The 25088-nt window shown below is 38.5% G+C and overlaps 1 protein-coding gene and 1 non-coding gene across 2 annotated transcripts in view; one reads left to right on the top strand and one right to left on the bottom strand.

Moving 5' to 3' along the window:
• The first annotated feature begins 1733 nt into the window (after positions 1-1733).
• The window catches only part of FRK (fyn related Src family tyrosine kinase), a 128317-nt gene continuing 104962 nt past the window's right edge, over positions 1734-25088 (top strand). The window contains exon 1 of the mRNA XM_066248022.1: positions 1734-2640. Coding sequence (XP_066104119.1) covers positions 2294-2640 — 347 coding nt within the window. The 5' untranslated portion in view covers positions 1734-2293. The remainder of the gene's footprint in view (positions 2641-25088) is intronic.
• On the bottom strand, positions 4151-4257 carry LOC136316495 (U6 spliceosomal RNA). The gene has a single exon (XR_010727727.1). It is a non-coding gene; the product is annotated as a U6 spliceosomal RNA (small nuclear RNA).

The raw sequence follows: 25088 nt of genomic DNA, 5'->3' as shown, positions 1-25088 counted from the left end.
CTAGCAGCCTTTTCAAGACTACTCTTGAGGCAGCTGTGAGGATTTTATTTATTAGTGTCGAGACTAAGTGTCATTGGAGGAAAGCTATGACTGACACATAATAAGTTAGTTGCAGAAATTATACAGTTTATTATTCGCAAATTCTTTTGGAGTGCCTTGGTATAGTTTAAGGGGGCCTTGTCGGTGTGTTTCTCTTGGCTGTCCTTGGTCAGAGCGGCATGGAGACAGTCCACGTTCAACGTTGGAGTCTGGGCCCCTACTGTAGAAGGGGAGCCCCTTAGTTTTAGTATTTCTTTTTTGGCCTATGCCTTCTAACAGGTGTCAATTTACAGGATTACCATTTTAAACCACCGTTTTGTAAGTTCCTCGCAGGGAGCCCTTTTTATGTTAATTTATTGAAATGTTACATTAAGTCACTTTTAAGGTGTTTCTAGGAAAGCTTCTTGCTTATGTTAACTGACAAAGTTATGACATTAAGCCACTTTTTTGATTTATATATATCAATAACTTCACATATACACTAACTGGGCTCTGCATGAAAGTCAAAGTCTGCCTATTATATTTGTACACCCTAGATTAATTCTTATTCAGATGGTATAATTTTATTTAATTTCCTTAATTGCTTTTAATATTACATTCTAATTATTTCTATATATTTTTCATATTTTTATATATTTAATTATTATAATATTATATTACTGCAACATATCTGGTTTTCTTTTTTTCTTTATTTTCCTTCTGTTCAATTTTTCTGATTACTAAAAAATGCCTTGCTGTTTGACAAAGGACAGGAATTTTGAGATTCTACTTGGGGCTAGGTTAGCCAGTTTCAAATCTCTACCAATGGTTAGAGAGATTGTTTTTAAGAGAGAAACTTTTAAATAAATGTCTTATACAAAAACAAGTGACACATTATAAACAAATTTGCATTGCTCTCTGCTAGTGAAAATGGTAGTGCTTTGATCCATCCCAACTCACTGCCCAGGCATTCTTTGGCTCCTAAACACAGGTGTGAGCCAGCTGCTCTGAACTAGGGAAGTAGAGCAAACCCGCTGCCTGTCCGGATCGTGTTATGGTCTCGGCTTCATCGTATCCTCAGCTCCTAGTAATGAAGTTAGGAACCAGTATAAACCTGGAGGTAACAGTTGAACAGAAAGAGCCTCCACAGCAGCACCCACACAGCATTTCTGCTCTTTCTTTAAACTGGTCACCTAGTGTGTGCGCGCGCGCTCGCGTTTCAGAAATAGTGCATGCAAGGTGGCAAATTAAATGCCTCTGTGGGAAAAAGCAATGCTTCGTGTTCTCAGCGTATTAGTCAGCTGCTTTCATACTTTTCCAGACTGTAAATAGACTGGAAAGCTACTAAAACATGTTCCTGGCGATGAGAAAAGGAAGGGACTCAATGGTTCTTTCCCATTGCCTTTTATCCACTTTAATTTGCCTTTTTATTTCCCGTAGTGGTGGCAAAACAATTCTACTCGTCTTTGGGGAGGGGCGGGGGAAGAAATCTCTGCCCTTGATTTCTGTGCTGGGAACATAGCAAGACAAAGCTCTCCCTGGGCTAGCCTGTTTGTCCAGGAGTAAGGATTTTGGCAGCTGCTTTAAGAGTTTGGCTCCCTGATGAGGGCGCTGGTCTCTCCTGGGTGTGGGAGAGGTAAAGAGGACTGGAATCTCATTTAGATCACAGACAAAAAGAAACCAGGAAGTAAAAGAGAAATGATTACAGTCTGTTCATAGCTCAGGATGTTAAAGGCAATAACCTCGGTTGGTTGGTTATTCATTAGCAAAAAGGAAAGAGCCCTGGGGGTCAGGACTGGTCAAACTACAGAGACAGACCTGAAGCAGGCAGAGAGCTCCTGGGAAAAGCAAGATCTGGAGATCTTACCTGGAGCTAACATCTTTCTCCTGTTAACTTTCTCTTGGGACAAGAGGCAAGGTGACTCTTTTCTGTTCTCAGATGTTCGTCTAAATAAAGCCTTCTCAATTTTTTTTTTTTTGTTGTTGTGGGATTCCTAAGCAAGCAAGAAGAAAAGGCATCCTGGCACCGAGCAGCTGCCCAGCTCCTGTGCGGTTTCGCTCTGGGACCGCAGCTACAGCCACAGAAAGCGAGCTGGTGAGTCCCTCCATGCAGCCAGGTGTGCCTGACTGTCGGGGAACAGGGTTTTGCACACTCTCCAAAGACTGGTGAATTGGTGCTGATTTCAAAGTTGCCTGTTGGAAGGAAAGAAAGTGAATCTGCAGAGACAAAGGGGAGAGGGAGAAGCCCCTCTCCTCCATTCTCCACCAGGGCAGCATGAGCAACATCTGCCTGAGGCTCTGGGCGTACTTGAAGTCCTGTCTCCCCTGCTTTGTCCGGGAGGCAGACAAACAGGTGGTGATTGAGAACACAGAGGGGACCTGCTCCCCTGATGCTCCCAGGCCACAGGGCCACTACTTCGTGGCCCTGTTTGATTACCAGGCTCGGACTGCAGAGGACCTGAGCTTCCGCGCTGGCGACAAGCTCCAGGTCCTGGACAATTCCCACGAAGGCTGGTGGTTCGCCAGGCACTTGGAGAAAAAAAGAGATGGCTTCGGCCAGCAGTTGCAGGGCTATATTCCTTCAAACTATGTGGCTGAGGACAGGAGCCTACAGGCAGAGCCGTGAGTACTACCAAACCCACACTTTATCTTTTCACTCTCTGAGGGTGGGTAATGAGTTTCCTTCTTTTTTCTTTTCTTTTTTTCATTTTTCCGAAGCTGGAAACGGGGAGGCAGTGAGACAGACTCCCGCATGCGCCTGACCGGGATCCACCCGGCACGCCCACCAGGGGGCGATACTCTGCCCCTCTGGGGCATCGCTCTGTTGCTTCCAGAGCCATTCTAGCGCCTGAGGCAGAGGCCACAGAGCCATCCCCAGCGCCCGGGCCATCTTTGCTCCAATGGAGCCTTGGCTGCCGGAGGGGAAGAGAGAGACAGAGAGGAAGGAGAGTGGGAGGGGTGGAGAAGCAAATGGGCGCCTCTCCTGTGTGCCCTGGCCGGGAATCGAACCCAGGACTCCTGCACACCAGGCCGACGCTCTACCGCTGAGCCAACTGGCCAGGGCCTGAGTTTCCTTCTTACCTATCTGCAACTCCTTATTTTTCAAAGAGTTGCCTAGAAACTATGAGGAAGTATTGCCAAGAATTTTCTGATTGAAACACACCTTCCCCTAAGTGACAGTGAACTGGGCAGGTTATTGTTTAAATAACTTCTGTTTCAGGATGTATATCCACAGGCTCTGGGCATATCTTCATCAACGTCAACAAATGGTGCATTTAATATGCTACCTTTTATTTGGCTGTAAAACAAGTTATACCTCACTTTAATGACAAGACTGCATTTTATTTGCAGGTGCATCAGAGATCTTCCTTAAGCCACACTTATAAATCTAAAGTCTCTCTCTCTCTTACTCTCTCTATCTGTCCTCTCTCTATTTAAAGCATCAACTCCAGCCCTAACTTTAATCTTAATCCCCTTTCATTCTGATAGGTACAGATAAGGTCTAACTAACATTGAAAATACCATTTATAAGATGCTAATTTTTTATTACATTTTCATGACTAGACATTGATTTTTTGAGTCCCAGGTATAACATTATGCTACCCAAATTACAATATCATTTCGTTTTTATTGTGATTAAAAAGCTGCCAACTACCCATATATAGTAAGTTTTAATAGGAAAATAATAAAAACATTTTCCTAGAGGGGGAGATAATGACATTACCCTGATATTTGAATACATGTTATGAATTACAGTGGACCCAAAGAGGAAAATTTCATGTATTTATTCACTTATCCATCCATCAGTCTGTCTGTCTATCCATCCATATGCAAGTGCTAGGCACAGTTTTGGCATGGTGAGTGGGGGAAGGGGGAAATTATGGTTGTGGTGGTTGAACATAAAGTAGATAAAACATGGTCTTGACAATGGAAACTTGGGGTCTGGTGGGATAAGAAGCAAGTGGGATCTATTTTTGGCTCTAAAGTTGTTTCTGTCTTGTTCTAGTGACATCTAAGACTGGAATGTCTCTCAGGACTGATTTTTTTTTTAATTTTTATTAATTTTAATGGGGTGACATCAATAAATCAGAGTACATATGTTCAAAGAAAACATGTCCAGGTTATCTTGTCAAAAAATATGGAACGCTTCACGAATTTGTGTGTCATCCTTGCGCAGGGGCCATGCTAATCTTCTCTGTATCATTCCAATTTTAGTATATGTGCTGCCAAAGCGAGCACTCAGGACTGATTTTATAGAGTGAATCCTTAGTAGAGGAACCACTGGGAATTAACTTATTTTCTTAAAATTTTCTTCTTCTTTTTTTTTTTTTACAGGGACAGAATCAGAGAGAGGGACAGAAGATAGGGACAGACAGACAGGAACGGACAGAGATGAGAAGCATCAATTACCAGTTTTTCGTTGTGACACCTTAGTTGTTCATTGATTGCTTTCTCATATGTGCCTTGACTGTGGCCTTCAGCAGACTGAGTAACCCCTTGCTCGAGCCAGCGACCTTGGGTCCAAGCTGGTGAGCTTTTTCTTTTTTTGCTCAAGCCAGATGAGCCCGCGCTCAAGCTGGCGACTTCGGGGTCTTGAACCTGGGTCCTCTGCATCCCAGTCCAACACTCTATCCACTGCGCCACCGCCGGGTCAGGCAAATTTTTCTCCTTAATGCAAACTTACTGGCCCAGGGAAGGAAATGGTAGGAAAGAGCCATGGAGTGTTGTTGCTGCTTTCCAATCTCAAATCCAAACATGGAAGGGCAGTTGGTGATGTTTTGAAATTCTTTGCAACACTAAGAGCCTATAAATGTTGAGAAGGGTTTATTTTAGGCCTAAACAGAGCTGAATTAAAATAGAGACTTCTGATGTGCAGAATCAATCAGTTCTCAAATGAGAAAATTACCTGCGTGAACATTTGTTTTCTGTGATTATCTATAGAAAATATTATTTATTAGTGCTTACTTATGTGTGTTTTCACTATGATGATTTTTATGTAAGGTGTGGTATTATGTATGCTATATCCTTCGTGTAACATATGTATACCATTAGAAGAAACACTGTGGTATTAATACTAGTGCCTCGAATACTTAATCTACTACTTTTAAATATATTCAATTCATTTAACTGATTAAGGGCTCTGTTTCCTTACCAGTAAGGGCTCTGGATTCCTTGCTGTTTCATATACAATGGTCCAGCTACATTCATACTTGACATACTTAAAGAAAGCATGTACTGAGATAAGACAAGCAATTAAAAATGATAATATTCTGAGGCGCAAGCACTGTGCCTTTACTTATTTAGATTCTCTTTAACAAACAGAAAAAACAACAACTAAAATGTGACTATTTTTTGATTCTCAGGGGCTATCTGTAGCCAAGAATACTTTTTCCCTCTGCGCGTAACTCCTGACCTTTCCTCTTGGAGTTAGTTCTTAGCAGTGTTCCCATGTGCCATTACTGTCCTACATCTCTGTAGCGGGCTTCCCTTGGGAACTGCATGTCCACTGGAATACAAACTTGATGCCCACAGGACGCTGCTATTGTGCCTCCTGGTTAGAACAGGCCACTTATTTCCTTCCAAGTATACACCATGGCCTTTGCCTGTGAACCCAGATTACTAATGAGGGTTCTTGCTACCAGATGACTAAACTGCTTCATTAATTTGAATGCAGGTAGCCACTACATATCCAATGGAATGACTTAAACTTAACAGTATTTTGAATGAGGGTGTTTAAGTGGCCCACACGGTATCTTAATAGAAATTATACAAAAATGATTTCCTTTAATATCTTTCTTCAGTGAGTTTCTCAAACACTTTTTAAAATTTTTTTATGAATACTGTGAAAGGTAATGTAGTTTATTTTACAATGAACTCAGTATATAGCATTAAGTAAAGATTATTGATTATATTCACACGTGTGAGAGGAGAGGCAATGGGAAAACAATGACAGGTGAGTCATCTAATTCCTAATTAGACTAGTTTAATATGTATAGTACATTTCAGTATTCAAATGTTTATGTCTTTACTTTTGACTTGCGTTAATAAGAAAATAGTACAAATACTTCTGGAGTTATTAGTGCCAGGGCGAACAGTTGAAGTTGTTAGTATTTGGTGTATTTGTTTGTTGTTTTTTAATACTAGAAAACAGAGATGCTAAACAATGAACTAGACTATTGTTAAAAGATAAACCTATTTAATACTTGATTATTATTCCACCTATAAATGCTTTACCTTTTCTGAATATTTTGTATTAGGTAATGTAATAAACTTATTCTCTCTACTTCCTTCTTTCTCCAGGTTCTGTTCCCTAAGATCAGAAAGGTTATTTATTTACTTTCCAGTTTTATTGAGAAATAATTGACATACATCAATGTATAAATTTAAGGCATACCTCATGATGGTTTGACTTATATATTGTGAAATGAGTACCAGAGTAGGTTCAGTTAACATACAACTGCTTGTATAGATACAAGAAAAAGAAAATAAAGAATATAAGAAAAAAGAAAAAAATTTCCCCTTTTGATGAGAAGTCATAGTATTTTCTCTCTTAATAACTTTGCTATATATTGTATCATATAGCAGTGTTAGCTTTAGTCATCACGTTGTACATTACTTTCCTAATACTTAACTAAATTATAACTGGAAGTTTGTACCTTTTGATCACAATCCTCCATCTCTGGTAACTATAAAGCTGATTTCTTTTCCTATGAGTTTGGTTTTTTTTTTTGTTTGTTTGTTTTTGTAAAATCTACAGATTTTACTTCACATATAAGTGACATCATACAGTATTTTCTTTTTATATCTGACTTATTTCTCTTAGCATAATGACCACAAAGTTCATTCTTGTAATAAATGGTAAGATTTCCTCTTTTTTCTATGTCTGAATAATAAATATATAATAATAATAATTATTATTATTATTAAGTGAGAGGTGGAAGGTAGGGAGGCAGAGACAGACTCTCACATGTGCCCTGATCAGGATCCACTGGTAAGCCCCTGCAGGGCCATTCTCTGCCCATCTGACGCCGCAGCTCCATTGTTTGGCAACCAAACTATTTCAGTGCCCTGAGGTGAGGCCATGGAGCCATCCTCAGCTCCCATGGCCAAATTGCTGGAACCATCCTAGCCATGGCTGTGGGAGGGGAGGAGAGAGAGAAGGAGAGGGGAAGGGAAAGGGTGGAGAAGCAGATGGTTGCTTCTCTTGTGTGCCTTTACCAGAAATTGAACCTGGAACTTCCTCACACTGGGCTGATGTTCTACCACTGAGTCAACAGGCCAGGGCCTAAATAATATTTTGTTGTATACATGTATCACAACTTCTTTATCCAATTATCCATTGATGAACACTTAGGTTTTTCCATGTCTTGGCTGTTATAAATAATGCTACTATAAACATGGAGCTATGGATACTTTTTTGAGTCAGTATTTTCATTTCTTTTGGATAATTCCCAGAAGTGAAATTGCTGTATTATATGGTAGTTTTACTTTTAATTTTTGAGAATCCTCTATACTGTTTTCCATAATAGCTGTATCAATTTATAATGCTACCAGCAGTGCACAAAGGTTTTCTTTTCTCCACACACTAGCATTTGTTACTGTATCTCCCCATGTAAAAGATGCACCTTAATGTTGAGGCCTGAAATTTGAAAAAAGATATATTACATAAAGTTATTGAAATAAAGTTTTATTCATCATAAAATTCATACAACTCCTCATCACTGTCAAAACTCCCTCCATTAGCTTGTCCTCATCTACTTCTGATGACAAATCACTATCTTCATATATTGCCTTGTCCTCAGTTTCATCTATGGCATTTGAAATGCCACACTTCTTAAATGACTTGACAGTTATCTCAATCTTGATATTATCCCAGGTTCTTTTCACCCAGAAATAAACTTCTATAGTTGGTTTCTTCACTCTTCATGCTGGTGTCAAATTGTCCCCAGAAGACTTCATCCATTGGTTCCATTCATCTCTTATGGCAGCTTTGAAGGGTTTGTTAACGCTGACATAAAGTTGTTGGAGCTGGGATGTCAAGCTTCCAGGTATGATGGCAAGTTTTTGTTTTTTTTTTTGCTCTGCAGCAATCTTCTTTGTGTTTTTTGTTATGTGTGTCCTGAACTGATCAAGCACCAATAGGGCAGGTTTGCATAAGAGCCGACCTGGTCTCCTTCTCCAAAGTTTCCTTTTTTTTTTTTTTCTGTATTTTTCTGAAGCCGGAAACGGGGAGAGACAGTCAGACTCCCGCATGTGCCCGACCGGGATCCACCTGGCACGCCCACCAGGGGGTGACGCTCTGCCCACCAGGGGGCAATGCTCTGCCCCTCTGGGGCATCGCTCTATTGTGACCAGAGCCCCTCTAGTGCCTGGGGCAGAGGCCGAGGAGCCATCCCTGGCACCCGGGCCATCTTTGCTCCAGTGGAGCCTTGGCTGTGGGAGGGGAAGAGAGAGACAGAGAGGAAGGAGGGGGAGGGTGGAGAAGCAGATGGGCACTTCTCCTGTATGCCCTGGCTGGGAATCAAACCCGGGACTTCTGCACGCCAGGCCAATGCTCTACCACTGAGCCAACTGGCCAGGGCCTTTTTTTTTTTAACAGAGACAGAGAGAGAGTAAGAGAGAGGGATAGATAGGGACAGACAGCCTATGGAAAGACAGGAATGGAAAGAGATGAAAAGCATCAATCATCAGTTTTTCGTTGCGACACTTTAGTTGTTCATTGATTGCTTTCTCATATGTGCCTTGACTGTGGGCCTTCAGCAGACCAAGTAACCCTTTGCTCAAGCCAGTGACCTTGGGTCCAAGCTGGTGAGCTTTGCTCAAACCAGATGAGCCTGCGCTCAAGCTGGTGACCTCGGGGTCTTGAACCTGGGTCCTTAGCATCCCAGTCCAACACTCTATCCACTGCACCACTGCCTGGTCAGGCTCCAAACTTTCTAAAACCAGATCTTCATCCCATCCTGATCCATCCAACCCTTGTCATGAATGTGGACAATCACTCTTCAAGGAATGTCTTCTTTTGGCATTGTTTTGTGTTTGAAAATTAGCATAAGAGGCAGCTTGGTTCTGTCAGTACAAGCTAGAACAACTGTATAATGGCTCTTTTCATGTCCACTTGTCTTCACAGCTACAGTTTTCACCCCCTTCTTATCAACAGTTCTGTACTTGGGACATCAAATTGAAGGGGGACTTGGTCCATATTTGCAATCTATCCCAACTCAAACTGATGTGTCTTCTGACAATGAATGACAAAACAATGAAATTCAAGGACCTTCTGCTCATAACTTTCAGGCATCTTTTGGGCAAGTCTGTTGTGTGTACACATGCTTAGTCAATTTTGTTTCATGAATCTGAAGCACCAACTGTGACCTCCTTTGAAATTAATAACTTCTTTTTCATAAGCTATTCTTCTTGCCTCATGTTGAACGATCTTTGTGGACACAGGTATTCCAATTGCCCTTTGCTCTTCAATCCATATCTTCAATTCCATCTCTACATCAGGCCATTTGGCTGACTTGCCTCTCATGGCTTTCTTCTGCTGTGGCTTTTTCAGTAGGGTTTCTTCTTCCTGTAGCCCGTCTCAGTTGGAGGAGACCAAACTTACATTCAGCAGCACGATTTCCATTAACTTTTGCTAAGTGGATTACTTTTAGCTTGAATTCAGCACCATGCGAAAATCTTTTCTGAACCATTTCTGGACAGAATATGGCAAAATGTAACCTACTGTAATATACTGGTAACAAGTGCGAAAAAGTGGGAAATGCAAGTAAAAAAACAACAACAACAACTACAACCACTGTTAAAGGTGCACCCAGTTTTTAGACCCCAGGTTTTTCAAAAAAGCGTGCACCTTATACATGGGTAAATATGGTAATTTTTGTTTGTTTTGATGATGGCCATTGTGTTTATTTGCATTTCCCTAGTGACTAGTGATGTTGAGCATCTTTTTATATGTCTGTTTGCCTCTCATCTATCTTATTGAAGTTAAGATGTCTTTTGCCCACTTTTAAATTGTATTATTATTATTATTTCTTTATTTTTCTGAAGTGAGAAGAAGGGAAGGAGAGAGATGAGAGATGGACTCCTGCATGCACCTAACCGGGATCCACCTGACATGCCCACCAGGGGGTGATGCTCTGCTCATTTGGGGCTTTGCTCCGCTGCAACCAGAGCCATTCTAGCACCTGAGGTGGCGGCCATGGAGACATCCTCAGTGCCCAGGCCTACTTTGCTCCCATGGAGCCTTGGCTGTGGGAGGGGAAGTGAGATACAGAGAGAAAGGAGAGGGGGAAGGGTGGAGAAGCAGATAGGTACTTCTCCTGTGCCCCTGGCTGGGAATCGAACCCAGGACTTCTACATGCCAGACTGACGCTCTACTAGTGAGCCAACTGGCCAGGGCCACATTATTATTATTATTTTATTTGTTATTGAGTTGTTGTATGAGTTCTTTATATAGTGTGTGTGTGTGTGTGTGTGTGTGTATGTATATGTATCCCTTATCTGATAATAGTTTGCAAATATTTTTTTCTTTCTGTGAGTGGTTTTTTATTTTGTTGATGGTTTTTCTTGCTGTGCAGAAAGAAGCATTTTAATTTGATGCAATCCCACTTATTTATTTTTGATTTTGTTGCTTGTGCTTTAGGTGTCATATCCAAAAAAATCATTCCCATGACCCATGTCAAGGAACTTTATTCATATATTTTCTCTAGGAGTTTCATGGCTTTAGGGCTAACATTTAAGTCTTTAATCTACTTTAAGTAAATTTTTGTTAATAGTGTTAGATATGGGTCCAGTTTCATTCTTCTACATGTCAATATCCAATTATCCCAATGCCATTTATTGAAAAGACCTCCTTTCTCCATTAAATATTCTTGGTTTCTTGTTATATTACAGGAGGTTCCCAGGTAATGACATTCTTGGCATACAACGCTCACCCCAATAAAAACTTAAAAATATTTTTTAAATTTTTCGGGTTTATGATGCTCACTCTGATAAAAACTTCAAAAAATTGAGACATGACTGTTTTAGCTTATGCCATTATTGTCATATTTATGGACTATGTAGGTGAACTAGTTTGGTTGCATGTGGCAGAAGAATATTCTGTAACATGAAATATGTGTGAGAGAGTTGGCATCACCCCCCCCCCCCCATGCTTACCTACACCATTTTGAACTGTTAAAACTATAAGTGTTCCATCTGTGTTAGTCTAGGGCAGGGGTCGGGAACCTATGGCTCATGAGCCAGATGTGGCTCTTTTGATGGCTGCATCTGGCTTGCAGACAAATCTTTAATAAAAAAAATATTAACGTTAAAAATATAAAACATTCTCATATATTACAATCCACTCATTTCCTACCGCTCATGTTCATGGTTACAGGTGGCTTGAGCCAATCACAGCTGTCCTCTGGGACAACACCAAATTTTTATTGGATAATTCGTAACATACATGGGTCATTGTATGGTTCTCACAGAATTACATTTTAAAATACGTGGCGTTCATGGCTCTCTTAGCTGAAAAGGTTCCCGACCCCTGGTCAAGGGAGTGTTTCAACCTATACCAAAATTCAGGTTATGTCACTGTTGTAGGAGGAATGGAACTATGTGGTAACCTGAGGACACCCTGTAGTTGACCACATAGTCTTAAGTGTATTTCTGGATTCTTGATTATGTTCCATTGGTCTTTTTGTCTGCTTTTATGCCAGTACTATACTGTTTTGATGATTACAGCTTTATAGTATTTGAAATCAGAAAGTATGATGTCTTCTGCTGTGCTCTTTATTTTCAGAGTTTTCTTTGGCTATTCAGGGTCATTTGCTGTTCCATATACATTTTAAGACTTTTTCTACTTTCATAAAAAATAATACTGGACATGGGATAACTTTCCATTTATTTGTAACTATTTTTATTTCTTTCATCACTGTCTTGTAGTTGTCATAGTAGAGATCTTTCACCTTCTTAATTAAATTTATTCCTAGGTATTTTAATAGTTTGGGACTATTTTATATGGGATCTACTTCTTTATTTCTTTTTGAGAAAATTTGTTGTTATTGTATAGAAACTCTACTGATTTTTGTATATTAATTTTGTATTCTTTAGCTTTACTGAATTCATTGATTAGATCTAACAGGTTTTTGGTTGAGTCTTTAGAATTTTCTTTATATAAAATAGTGCCATCTCCAAATAAATACAATCTTTCTTTCTTTCTTTCTTTCTTTCTTTCTTTCTTTCTTTCTTTCTTTCTTTCTTTCTTTCTTTCTTTCTTTCTTTCTTGTTCTAGTACCTTCTTTTTATTTTTTGTTGCCTGACTGCTCTAACTGCACTTCTATTACTATGCTGAGTAAGCGAGATGAGAGTGAGCACCTTTGCCTTATTCTTGATCTTAGAGGAAAAAGCTTTCAATCTTTCACCATTGAGAATGATGGGCTGGTCAATTATGGCCTTTATGATATTGAGATATGTTCTTTCTGTACCTAATTTGGTAAGAGTTTTTATTATAAATGGATGTTGAATTTTGTCAAATGTTTTTCTGCATCTATTGAGATGGTCATTTGCTTCTTTTCTTTCATTCTGTTAATGTAATGTGTCACACTGATTGATTTGCATATGCTGAACCATCCTTGCACCCCAGGGATAAATCCCACATGATCGCCTGACCAGGTGGTGGCGCAGTGGATAGAGCGTCGGACTGGGATGCGGAAGGACCCAGGTTCGAGATCCCGAGGTCGCCAGCTTGAGCGCGGGCTCATCTGGCTTGAGCAAAAAGCTCACCAGCTTGGACCCAAGGTTGCTGGCTCCAGCGAGGGGTTACTCGGTCTGCTGAAGGCCCGCAGTCAAGGCACATATGAGAAAGCAATCAATGAACAACTAAGAAGTCGCAACACGCAACGAAAAACTAATGATTGATGCTTCTCATCTCTCTCCATTCCTGTCTGTCTGTCCCTGTCTATCTCTGCCTCTGTAAAAAAAAAAAAAAAAAAAAAAAAAAAATCCCACATGATCATGTCTAGTATATGACTTTAAAAAATTTTTTTATTGGGCCTGACCTATGGTGGTGCAGTGGATAAAGTGTTGACCTGAAATAATAGGGTTGCTGGTTCAAAACCTTGGGCTTGGCACATACGGGAAGAACTACTGTGAGTTGATGCTTCTCACTTCTCTCCCCGCTTTTTTTCTGTATTTCTCTCTAAAAAATTATTGATTTGAGAGAGAGAGAGAGAAAGATAGAGAAAGAGAGATTGGATGGAAGAGAGAGAAGCATCAACTGGTTGTTTCACTTAGTTGTGAACTCACTGTTTGTTTCTCATGTGTGCCCTGACCTGGGATCAAACCCATGACCTCAGGTTCTATCCACTGAGCAACCAGACGGAGCCTAGTGTATGATTCTTTTCATGTGCTACTTATTTTGGTTTGCTAGAATTTTTGCATTTTTATTCATCAGGGATATTGGCCTGTTCTTTATATATATTTTTTATATAGGAGAGAAATTAGACATAATCTACCTTTACTTGGAAATACGATGAGGAGAAAAAGCAATTCAGAAAATACTTCTGGTCCTAGTATATATTTAAAAAATATATATATATTGTATATATATGTATATATATACATATGTATATTATATATATATATATTTTATTCTAGTATTGTCTTTTTCTAGTTTTGGTATCAGGATAATGTTGGCCCTGTGAAATGAGTTTGGAAGTGTTTCCTCCTCTTTGATTTTTTGGCGAAAATTTAGGTTTGGAGTTCATTCTTTTTTATATGTTTGGTAAAAGTCCCCAATGAAGCCATTTAGTCGTAGGGTTCTCTTTCTTGGGAAATTTTTGATTACTGATTCAATCTCCTTACTAGTAATTGAATAAACCCTTCTTAATGATTTCTTTTGTCTTTGCAATGATGATTATATTTATTTTATCCTCAGTTTGAATTCCTAGATCCTTTCATAAATGCATGTTCTTTTTCCACATATTCAACATAGAATCCCTCAAATACCTTGCTCTTAGGGTCTGATTACTCAGAATGCTCTTTAGATTTTTTAATGCACAGTGTTTTTAGAGATATGGTTAAAGTTCACCAAAAAATAATAGTATGTAGCCTGACCAGGAAGTGGCTCAGTGGCTAGAGCATTGGACTGGGACACAGAGGATCCAGGTTCGAAACCCTGAGGTCGCTGGCTTGAGTGCAGGCTCACCAGCTTGAGCGAGGTGTCTCTGGCTTCAGTATGGAATCATAGACATGACCCCATGGTTGCTGGCTTGAGCCCAAAAGTCGCTGGCTTGAAGCCTGAGGTCGCTGGCTTGAGCAAGGGGTCACTTGCTCTGCTGTAGCCCCCTAGTCAAGGCACATATGAGAAAGCAATCAATGAACAACTAAGATGCCGCAATGAAGAATTGATGCTTCTCATCTCTCTCCCTTCCTGTTTGTCCTGATCTGTCCCTCTCTCTGTCTCAAATAAAATAAAAATAATAATAATAGTATGTAAATTACATAGCAATCCTGGAACCAAGACCAATGACTGTAAATTTCATTGTTTTCATTGTAAAAAAGTTCAAGTAATGCACCATATTGATGAAAAGCAAAATGGTCAACATTTACACAATTTACTCCTAGCATCGTTTATATACAAAGAGTTTATAAAGTTGTTTGCCTAATTGTTTAGGTGTGCTTTAGATGATGTCCACATACTTTCATCTTATATTGGACTAGGACCAGAAGTATTTTCTAGATTGCTTTTTTTCTTCAACTTATTTCCAAGTAAAGGTAGATTATGTCTAGTTTCTCTCCTATTCAGCATTTTATGGGCTGCCTTGAAAAAGAAAGTGAGGATGTATATTTGTAACTTGTAATTTTGTTGGATAATTTATGCTTATTGGATAAGAGTGTTAAAATTTTATAATGTATAAAGTAAAGGGAATTTCTTTCCATTCTCATATTTTCCTAATCATAATCTTCTTTAATTGGTAAGATTAGAGTTCTTTCAAGATTTTATCTAATTTAAGATTGTTGCAATTGTCTGGCTTGAAGAAAGTGGTATGGAGAACTAAAGTGGTATATTCTCTAAAAGAAAATTGTCTTACACCACCATTTTACTTTTTAAAAATTTTACTTATTAATTTTTAGATAGAGGAGGTGAGGGGGAGGTGAGCAGGAGCATCAACTCGTAGTAGTTGCTTCCCATATGTGCCATGATGGGGCAAGCCCGGGGTTTCGAGCAGATGACCTGAACATTCCAGGTCCACGTTTTATCCACTGCACTACCACATGTCCAGTTTGTAGCGTCTTTTTTGTTTTAAGAATGAGAGACTTTTTTTTAGGTGTTTTTTTTTTTTAGATTTAATTATTCATTTTTATTGGAGAGAGAGAGAGAGATAGATAGAGAGAGAGAGAGAGAGAGAGAGAGAGAGAAGAGAAAAAAAGAACAGGGGTAGGAGCAGGAAGCATCAACTCCCGTATGTGCCTTGACCAGGCAAGCCTGGGGTTTCGAATCGGCAACCCCAGCATTCCATTTCGATGCTTTATCCACTGCGCTACCACAAGTCAGGCCAAGTCTGTAGCACCTTTGTAAAGTAGAATTGAAGCTTTATTTACTATTTAATAATTTGTATGTTGTTTAATTTAATAATTATCTAATACAAGTTGTATACTGTGTTTCTAGTTATTTTCAATCTAGATGTCCATAGATTTCCTTCTCAACTGGGATATGAAGCCACCTTTGAATCTTACATTAAAGGAAGAGGAACAATGGTTTAAAATTAATTAGAATATTCACAAACTATTCTGACATGCAGTTTGAATAATTTAAATCTCTACAAAATCACTTTTGGGCAAGCAGTCTTAAAATTGTTCTTTATCCAAATCATTTATTTCTTTCCCTTTGTGCTAGTTTTTAGAGAAGACTAAATGCATATATATGGAAAAACAAAAATAATACATTTTTAGTTTCTTTTCTCTAGAACAAAGTACATTTAAACACCATTGTTTTAGAAGCTAAGTAATAAAATAGGCTTACATATGTAAGTAAAATACATTATAAAGATACATAGGCTGTTTATAAATTAAATGTTTTGGATAAGTCCAAGATAATAATTTTAGTACAAATAATTTAAATCAATAAAAACATATTCATATGCCAGGAGATTAATTTAAAAAGTTTATTATTGAATAGTTTCATTACCTGTAGAAGTATGATGCATTCTTCTTGTTTTATTCCTTGTTGTAAAAATAACAATATGAAAAATATATTGCTAAAATAACTAATTTAGAAAAAATTATATTTCAGGTATAATAATATATAATATTTCCTGATAATATAACTGTATTTAAGTTTTATTTACATTAAGAAAATGATAATTAGTTGCTAAATTAAAATATGTTTTATAAGAATGATGGCCAACTCATAGAAGTGAGGAAAAAAGGAACCAGATGAACTGCATTAAAATCACACTTCAACTGGAAGTGTAATTAATAGTAGTTTGAAATAATTGGCTAACAACAGTAAAACTTGACTCCATGGATCTCAAAATACCTTTGAGAAGCAGCGAAGCGGCATAGCATGAAGTCATTAGTCAGGAGTCAATGTCTTCTAGGAGAATTGATAAAATTAAAAAACTTTAAAAGTTTTAATTGTAATATGCCATTCAGAACCATTTTTCCTCTAGTAAAAGTATTGTGGGGTTTTTTTTCCAGGTTTTCAAAAATTACTAGTGATGAAAATTTTTTTATCTGAGTGAAATAACTCATAAGCTGCTGTTTCAGCCCCGAATATTACAACCTAAATTCCAACTTGGTCAAATTCATTTTTTATATTTTATTGGTTTATTTTTTCAAATTGGTTTTGTTTTCGTTTAAGTGAATTTATTTAAAGTTTGGTTTGTTGCGCCTGACCAGGCGGTGGAGCAGTGGTTGGAGCATCGGACTGGGATGCGAGGACCCGGTCGGAGACCCCGAGGTTGCCAGCTTGAGCGCGGGCTCATCTGGTTTGAGCAAAAAAAATAAAAAGCTCACCAGCTTGGACCCAAGGTCGCTGGCTCCAGCAAGGGGTTACTCGGTCTGCTGAAGGCCGGCGGTCAAGGCACATATGAGAGAGCAGTCAATGAGCAACTAAGGTGTCGCAATGCGCAAGGAAAAACTAGTGATTGATGCCGCTCATCTCTCCGTTCCTGTCTGTCTGTCCCTCTCTCTGACTCTCTCTGTCTCTGTAAAAAAAAAAAAAAAAAGGTTTGGTTTGTCTCTGTAGATATATTCTGGTGGTTTTTTTTGGTTTTTTTTTTTGTATTTTTTTGAAGTTGGAAACAGGGAGGCAGGGAGGCAGTCAGACAGACTCCCGCATGCGCCCGACCGGGATCTACCTGGCATGCCCACCAGGGGGGCGATGCTCTGCCCATCTGGGGCATCGCTCTGTTGCAACCAGAGCCACTCTAGCGCCTGAGGCAGAGGCCATAGAGCCATCCTCAGCGCCTGGGCCAACTTTGCTCCAATGGAACCTTGGCTGCAGGAGGGGAAGAGAGAGACAGAGAGGAAGGAGGGGGAAGGGGGTGGAGAAGCAGATGGGCACCTCTCCTGTGTGCCCTGGCCAGGAATCGAACCTGGGACTCTTGCACACCAGGCCGACACTCTACCATTGAGCCAACCGGCCAGGGCCGGTGTTACTTTTTGATGACTAAAGTTATACATTTCATCAAACTGATATTTTCAAAGTAGACACAACATTCTATCTGACAAAGGAGTACTAATTTTTGTTAAGCAGCTATTATGTCCTGTCTACTAGGTCTTGAGGCTAACACAAAAACAAATAAGACTTTGCCTAAATTAAATCTGGTTATCAGCTCAAAAAATTTCCTTCAAATTTTCTAACTGCCAACATCACAGTCAGAATCTATATGGTAAATAAAAATCAGAGTAATATTTGGGTTTTTCTGGTAGATATCTATTAACTAGGTCCAAACATTAGTAGTATAGAGTTGTAATTGAAATATGATGCTGGTTGCCCTTTATGCATCTGGCTTTGTCATGACTTTGCTGTGTGACTTTGAGCAAATTATTTGACCCCTCTGCTTCAGTTTCTTATTTGTAAAATAGGAATAAAAATAACATCTATTTTCTAGACTTGCATGTGACATAAATGAGATAATTTGTACAGGAAACGTGTACCATAGAGAAACTGACAAACAGTGAGCTCTTAATAAATGTTATTTATTATTTAGTTGGGCAGCTCCTCCTTTATTTCCATCTACATGGGTCATATACCTGCCTCTAGCCTCAGCTCACAAACTGAGCATCTTTCAGTCTTTCTTTCAGACTCTCCCTCACCTGTGGTCTTGGGCTTCACATTCTCCTGCCTGCAAACCTCTCCCGCCTCTTCGTTTTCTGAGTAGCTCTCATGCATCCTTTAGGACTTGCCTCATTTGTTCCTCTCTCCCTGAAGCTTTCCCTGACATTCTAGACTACATTAGGTGCTCCTGCTTAGAGTCTTTAACCTCCTTTGTCATCATTATTGCTTATTTATTTTCTGCAAGACTGTAAGCTCAGAATGTGGTAGGTGGGAAGGGGAGCCATTCATTGTCTTAGGCCCTAGAGCTTAGTGTGGTGCCTACAAATATTGGTTGGGTAGATGAATATGAATAATTAAATAAATGATTGGTTATCTACAAATCTTAGGTATTTTAAAGAGCAATGACAGAGCCATCTCTTTTCTTCAACTGTACCTCTCTAAATTGCTTTTTACCTACCAGAAAAATCTGAGTTGCCTCATTAAAGGCATAACCTGTTCTGCATTCTTTTCTCAGTGAATTGTTCATGCCTTATTTTTTTTTATTAGACTCATAGTCTTAATAGCATAATTTCCAGGCTCCTAGAAATTAGTGGCTGTAATCCACCCCTGGAGAAAAAAACTTAGGGGTTGCAGACATATTTGAATATTCTTTATAATGTAGATTGAATATGAAGCCAGTAACACATTGTGAATCTCACTGAAGTGGTATCTAAAAATCACATTTATGTATATTAAACCATACTGTGGTTATATTTAGAGTAAAAGAATTATTTGTCTGAGCTTTTAAATGGACAGAAAACCAAAATCCAATTTATAAAATTAATGTTGTGGGCCAGACTTGTAAATTCAGTTTTTGTACTCAACATGCATAATTTCAAATTATTATGTATATAAGATAATTTTCAGTTTGTGCATACTAAAAGTTTGACTATTTTATTAACTACTAATAGATTTTTCTCTGCTACAGTCTAAAACATTGCTGAACAAAATAATTATATGTTCCTTTTTACTCATTTTCTTACTAATTAGCTAATTTTTCTGCAGCATCCTCTGACTCCCATTTTTAATAGGGATTCTTAGCACTTGTTAGTACTGGAAGGGTTAGGCCAGTTTTTCTGGGGAAGGTAATTATGGAGATGAAAAGAAGTTTGAATGACCTCCTTATGACCATTTTTCTGAAGCTTGCAACTTTAGTATTCACTTATGTTGATATTTCTCTGAAGATTAATGTAACAGAAAAATTTTGCTAAAATGCATAGATGCAAATGTAGGTCACATGATCTGTATTTCCCACTTTCTTGCTTATTTTTGGCTCATTTCAAGTGCTATAATAGACTATTTCTTATGTAAGATCTTTTTGTTATGATGTCATTTTTTTCTACAAAGTCTTTCAGTTAGAATTTTCTCATATTTAAAATTTGAATTAATTTAGATTTTAATATATTATTTTTTATTTTTTATTCATGAGGCATATTCTATACTGCCTTTAAATTCAGACTAGGTCTCTTAATTAAAGATTTTTTTTTTCAATACTGTGCCTTTTTAAAGGTAAAAGGAGAATGCAGTTCAAGGTGTACTATTATTAAGAACTTTGGCAATTCAAGAAGTATTATTAAGAACTTTTGAACTTTATATTGGATATCTAACTTGAAAGTCACTTAGAATCTAATATTCAAGTAAAAATTTCCACTAATACAAATGTTGCCTATTACACTGTATGCATGCTTTGGATCATTCGAAAGAATTCCATATGGTTCCCACGAAAGGCCAATATTGTTGATAGATTTAGTTACTCTAACGTTATTCTGATCTCACTGCTTCTTTTTGGCCATTTATGAATATTAATCAGTTACAAATATCAAGATTCCCATCACAGGAGGGACATAATCCTGTAAGCCCAAGAATTGTGCCACTTGAGCAGTCATTGTCAGGAAGAATGCTTTTGTGATTTCTGTGAAGTAAGACTAGGGCTTCTTCTCCAAAATCTTTTCAGCATTTTTAGTCATTGAACAAGAAAGAGTCTATGGGAGTCATGTATTCATTCAATAAATTTTTGCATGTATTTACTTAATCAAAGGCAATGATTTTTGCAGAGTGAGAGATATCAAAATGAGTAAGACCATGTTTCTCTAGAGAATTTTGCAACCTCTGGAGGTAAGACTGATACCAAGAGCATATGCCAATGCCTTTCAGCTGCAGACCACCAGTAACACACTCTAGTGGTTTATTATTCATTACAGGGAAAGAGAACGTGCACCATACACAACAGTTGGGCATCTCTGTAGGAGTGTGTTAGAAAAGATGTATTATAACATTTGGGCTGTATGATTTGGGGGAAGATTTAAAGAAGCAAGACTTTGCTTTAGATTGCTGTTAGGAAGAGGGGATAAATATATGATTGTATGTATTAGCTTGACATTAGAGCTGTAATTGGTATAGAAACAGCAGTTACTTTTGTTAACCAAGCTACATAAATGTTTGGGCATTTTTGTGGTTGGAGAATAACCATGAAAATTTTTATGGGTGTTCAGACATGATTAAGAGTGATCTGATCTTGTTTTTTGATCCATCAGGGTAACAGAGTGGCCTTGTCTGATGTTGATGTTCTGTGAGGTTGTTTATGTTCAACAGGAGAATAGGAAGGCCTAATCATATGTGCTGGGCCAGCTCTTGGGTGACAAGGCTGCCTTTCTCTTCTTCAGCTAGCATAAGGCAGATGCTGGTAAATGCTATGGGAGTAGTACAAACAGTCATAAAGCATGCAGTTAAAAAATTGTTTAGTGGAGGTAGGAAAAAGCAAATACATGGATGAAGGTTTGCGAATATAGAAGAGATTAGTCCTGGTTTAGAGAAAAATCACACTGTTTTCTTAGGGTTCATCTCACATGACCCTTTTTCGAGAAGCTTTTTCTAACCCTCATATTTGTTCTCATGATTTTGCATTTCTTGTGAGAAGAGCAATAGTTAATAGTAACTGCTGTTTATTGAGGGCTTACCATTGTACCACTCACCACACAAGTAACTTCACTCACATTACGTTATGTATTACAACCTTATGAAGAGAACACCTGTTACTTCCATTCACAGATGAAGAGACTGAAGCTAGGAGAGTTGATACAAACTGCTCAAGGCTACTCAACTAATAAATGATGGGACTGAGAGTTGCTTGCTCCCAGCCTGCCTCCTGAACCTGGACTTTTATCATCTAATGGCTAATTGTAAAATTTCTATCGTTCACATGAGACTATGAAGTTTTTCAGGGAAGAAGAATACTTGTGCTTCCTGTATCATGACTGAAAAACGCTTTAAGACAGCGTTTTTGCTCCATACAATTTATAATCTCCAGAGATAAGATCATGAATTTCTTCATGGAATTGCAAATTCCCTGTAGTGAAAACACTGTCTTATTCAGTTTTACTCAGTGCTTATTGATGAGACAATTCAGTACAAGTTGCTGAATACGGAGGAAAGGAAGTAAAGGTATGTTGAAGGGTTGGTAAGTTGTATGGTTTACTTGAAGCATCCATAGAGAGAGCAATGAGAAATAAATCAGAAGAAGGGGAGGGGGTGGCCCTGGCCGGTTGGCTCAGTGGTAGAGCGTCGGCCTGGCATGCGGGAGACCCGGGTTCGATTCCCGGCCAGGGCACATAGGAGAAGCGCCCATTTGCTTCTCCACCTCCCCCTCCTTCCTCTCTGTCTCTCTCTTCCCCTCCTGCAGCCAAGGCTCCATTGGAGCAAAGATGGCCCAGGCGCTGGGGATGGCTCCTTGGCTTTTGCCCCAGGCGCTAGAGCGGCTCTGGTCGCGACAGAGTGACGCCCCAGAGGGGCAGAGCATCGCCCCCTGGTGGGCAGAGCGTTGCCCCTGGTGGGCGTGCCGGGTGGATCCCGGTTGGGCGCATGCGGGAGTCTGTCTGTCTTTCCCATTTCCAGCTTCAGAAAAATACAAAAAAAAAAAAAAAAAAAAAAAAAAAAGAAGGGAGGGGCAAGTATTTGGAAAAGACCGTGTGTGCCAGGTCAAAGAGTTTGGATTTTGTCTGATAAATACATGGAAAGTAGAGCTTTGAAAAGATGGGGATGATGTGGGACAGATAGGGGAAGAGAGAAACTAGGCAGGGGTAGGAAAGTTCTTCCGAAGGTCCTCAGCATGGTCATGAGGGCTTAATTTCAACCTCTGGTGCTTTAAAAAAATACAAAAGGAAGAGTAGGGAGTGGAACCATCTCATAAATAAAAAATCAAGGAAACTTAAGGAAAGGGAAATAACATTTTTAAGTACCTTCAATTGGCTAAGCACACAAAATTATATACCTAAGCTAATTTAATTTTTATAATAACCTTGCCAGACAAGTTTTCTTATTACTATTTTTAGGATAAAATATTGAAACTCAGATTTAAATAAATCCAAGAGTAATTTTATCTGATAAGCAGTAAAGACAAAACTATAAATTAGATATAGGAGAAGAGAAAGAGAGATGGTTAAAAAATATGTGACTTGGGACATGGTGATATATTAAGAAAACTATGCATTTCATAAAGTAATTTTGTTGAAGGCATATGATTGAATAGAAAGAATGACAATACATTCATTTTTTGCCATGTTGAATCTGAAGTACTAGTAAGTCAACTCAATGAAGATGTCTAGGACAAATTTAGAAATACAAAAGGCTAGGCAAAGAGACAGGCCTATCTTATAAATGTTATAAAACAAGACCTGATGAATATAGGGAAGAAGAGACACTGAGAAACAAAGAAGAAGAATTCATAAAAGTAGAAAAAAACAAAGAGTCTCTTTTCCTTTTCCTTTCCTTTCTTTTTTTTTTTTTTTTTTAGGGACAGAATTCATAGAGAGACAGAGAGAGGGACAGAAAGGGACAGACAGACAGGAAGAGAGAGAGATGAGAAGCATCAATTCTTCATTGTGGTACCTTAGTTGTTCATTGATTGCTTTCTCATATATGCCTTGACTGGGAAGCGCTAGCTGAACCAGTGACCCCTTGCTCAAGTCAGTGAACTTTGGAATCATGGTTATCATCCTCGCGCTCAAGCTAGTTAGCCCACGCTCAAGCCAGCAACCTTGGGGTTTCAAACCTAGATCCTCTGTGTCCCAGACCAATGCTGTACCTACTGCGCCACCACCTGGTCAGGCAAAGAGCCTCTTTTTCAAAATAAGAAGATTGAATGACAAGAAAGAGGTTTTGGGTAAAATGCTAAATAAGGAAAAGTTAAAGAACGAGGAAAAAGTAAAGACAATTAGATTTACTGACACTAAAAAACAGTGTCATAAAGTAATTATGGATGATGGCATGTAGTAGAGAGAGTTATAATGGGGAACTTCATACTTTGTCTGGGACTCTGCACTGGGAGTTTTAGGTTGGGTTGAGCCATAGAAAGAGTGTTGTATGATAAGGCTCTACAGGTGAGACTTGGGCCTATCCTAATAACAAAGCCATGGGAAAGCAAGTTAAAACAGGTAATGGACCCCTGCTGTCTGCATTTCTGAGCAGACTGTGAGGTCCAAAGGATGTTTGTTTGCTTGGGGTTTACAGAAGTTTTCACCCTCTCTAGGGCATCAAAATGGGTAGCTTTTCAATTATCCTCTGGTGGGTTTTGATATTTGGTATTTGGAGTTCAGGGCAGAGTGAGAATAGATTGAGGATTCATCTTTAGCACAGTTTGGCCTTCCAAAAATTATTGGAAAAATTAATGTTTTATTTCTTTTGTGGTATACTCCCAGGTTTTGGGGTTATTCATATGGGAAGATTGAGCTCAGTTCTAAGTCTTAAAGTAGAAGCAGGAAATAAATCTATCTTTTAAGGAAGTTGGTCTCTGGAGGAGAAATACAGGTAGTATAGCAAGGAGCCATCATGATCACAACTTACTTGGAAATAGTCACTTTAAAAATGCCTAAAAATACTCAATACTTAATTATATACATAGTGTTTACATTTTTAATACTTCTTTTCTCTGGTGTAGCAGAAGTATTATTTAAAAAAATAAAAATAACACACTCAGTTCCACTATTTCAATAATGATTTATATGTAAAAAGCAGTATGTAGTCCCTTTTGCATTTCCCTAGGCCTCGAAGACAGATGGGGAGTGGGTTAGGTAAACTCAGATTGCCTTCTATTGGATATTATAGTTATAACATATTTCTCTGTTCAGCTTCAGGCTATTCTAACACAGTGAATGGAGTGCTGCTGTTTCAGATAAAAATGACACAAAATTGACTCAATATCTTGTATCTATGTTATGCAACAGTTTATGGAAAAACAGGCAGATACTGGTCTTGATTCTGAATCAGCTTGAACTCTCTTCTGTTTCTTATCTAAAGCCCCACTTAAGGATGTTGATAAAAATAGAAGCCATGCTATGGATTTAGTTGGTCCTGGTAGAAAGAGAACTAGTTACATGATCATTAGTGAAGATCAAAAAATCCTGACAGGTGATTTTCCACTTACAATGATTTTGGCGCTTAGTGAAACTTCTGATAGCTTTTAAGTATAATTATTTACTTTCCAAAATTTTTAACATTACAAAACATTCTAGTTTATCAATGGCTTCTCTTAACTTTATTATTTCAAATAAATGTGTTTGATAAATACAAGAGAATATCTGCAACTTTAAAGTAAGTTTTAAGATACAATGATTAAGGAATATCCATATAACCAGTTAGCCCATGACCTAAAGTAGTACTGATAATGGGCCTATAAGTTCCTCCCTTACCCAATCTTTTTTACCTAGAAAATATTGATAGAAAGTCAGTTTCTAATAGCAAATGACTGGAGTCAATCCAAATGTCC

The sequence above is a fragment of the Saccopteryx bilineata genome, chromosome 12 (genome assembly GCF_036850765.1).
Source record: "Saccopteryx bilineata isolate mSacBil1 chromosome 12, mSacBil1_pri_phased_curated, whole genome shotgun sequence".
Taxonomy (NCBI): Eukaryota; Metazoa; Chordata; class Mammalia; order Chiroptera; family Emballonuridae; genus Saccopteryx; species Saccopteryx bilineata.
The sequence above is the reverse complement of the archived record's forward strand: the minus strand, read 5'-3'. Positions and strand labels throughout refer to the sequence as shown.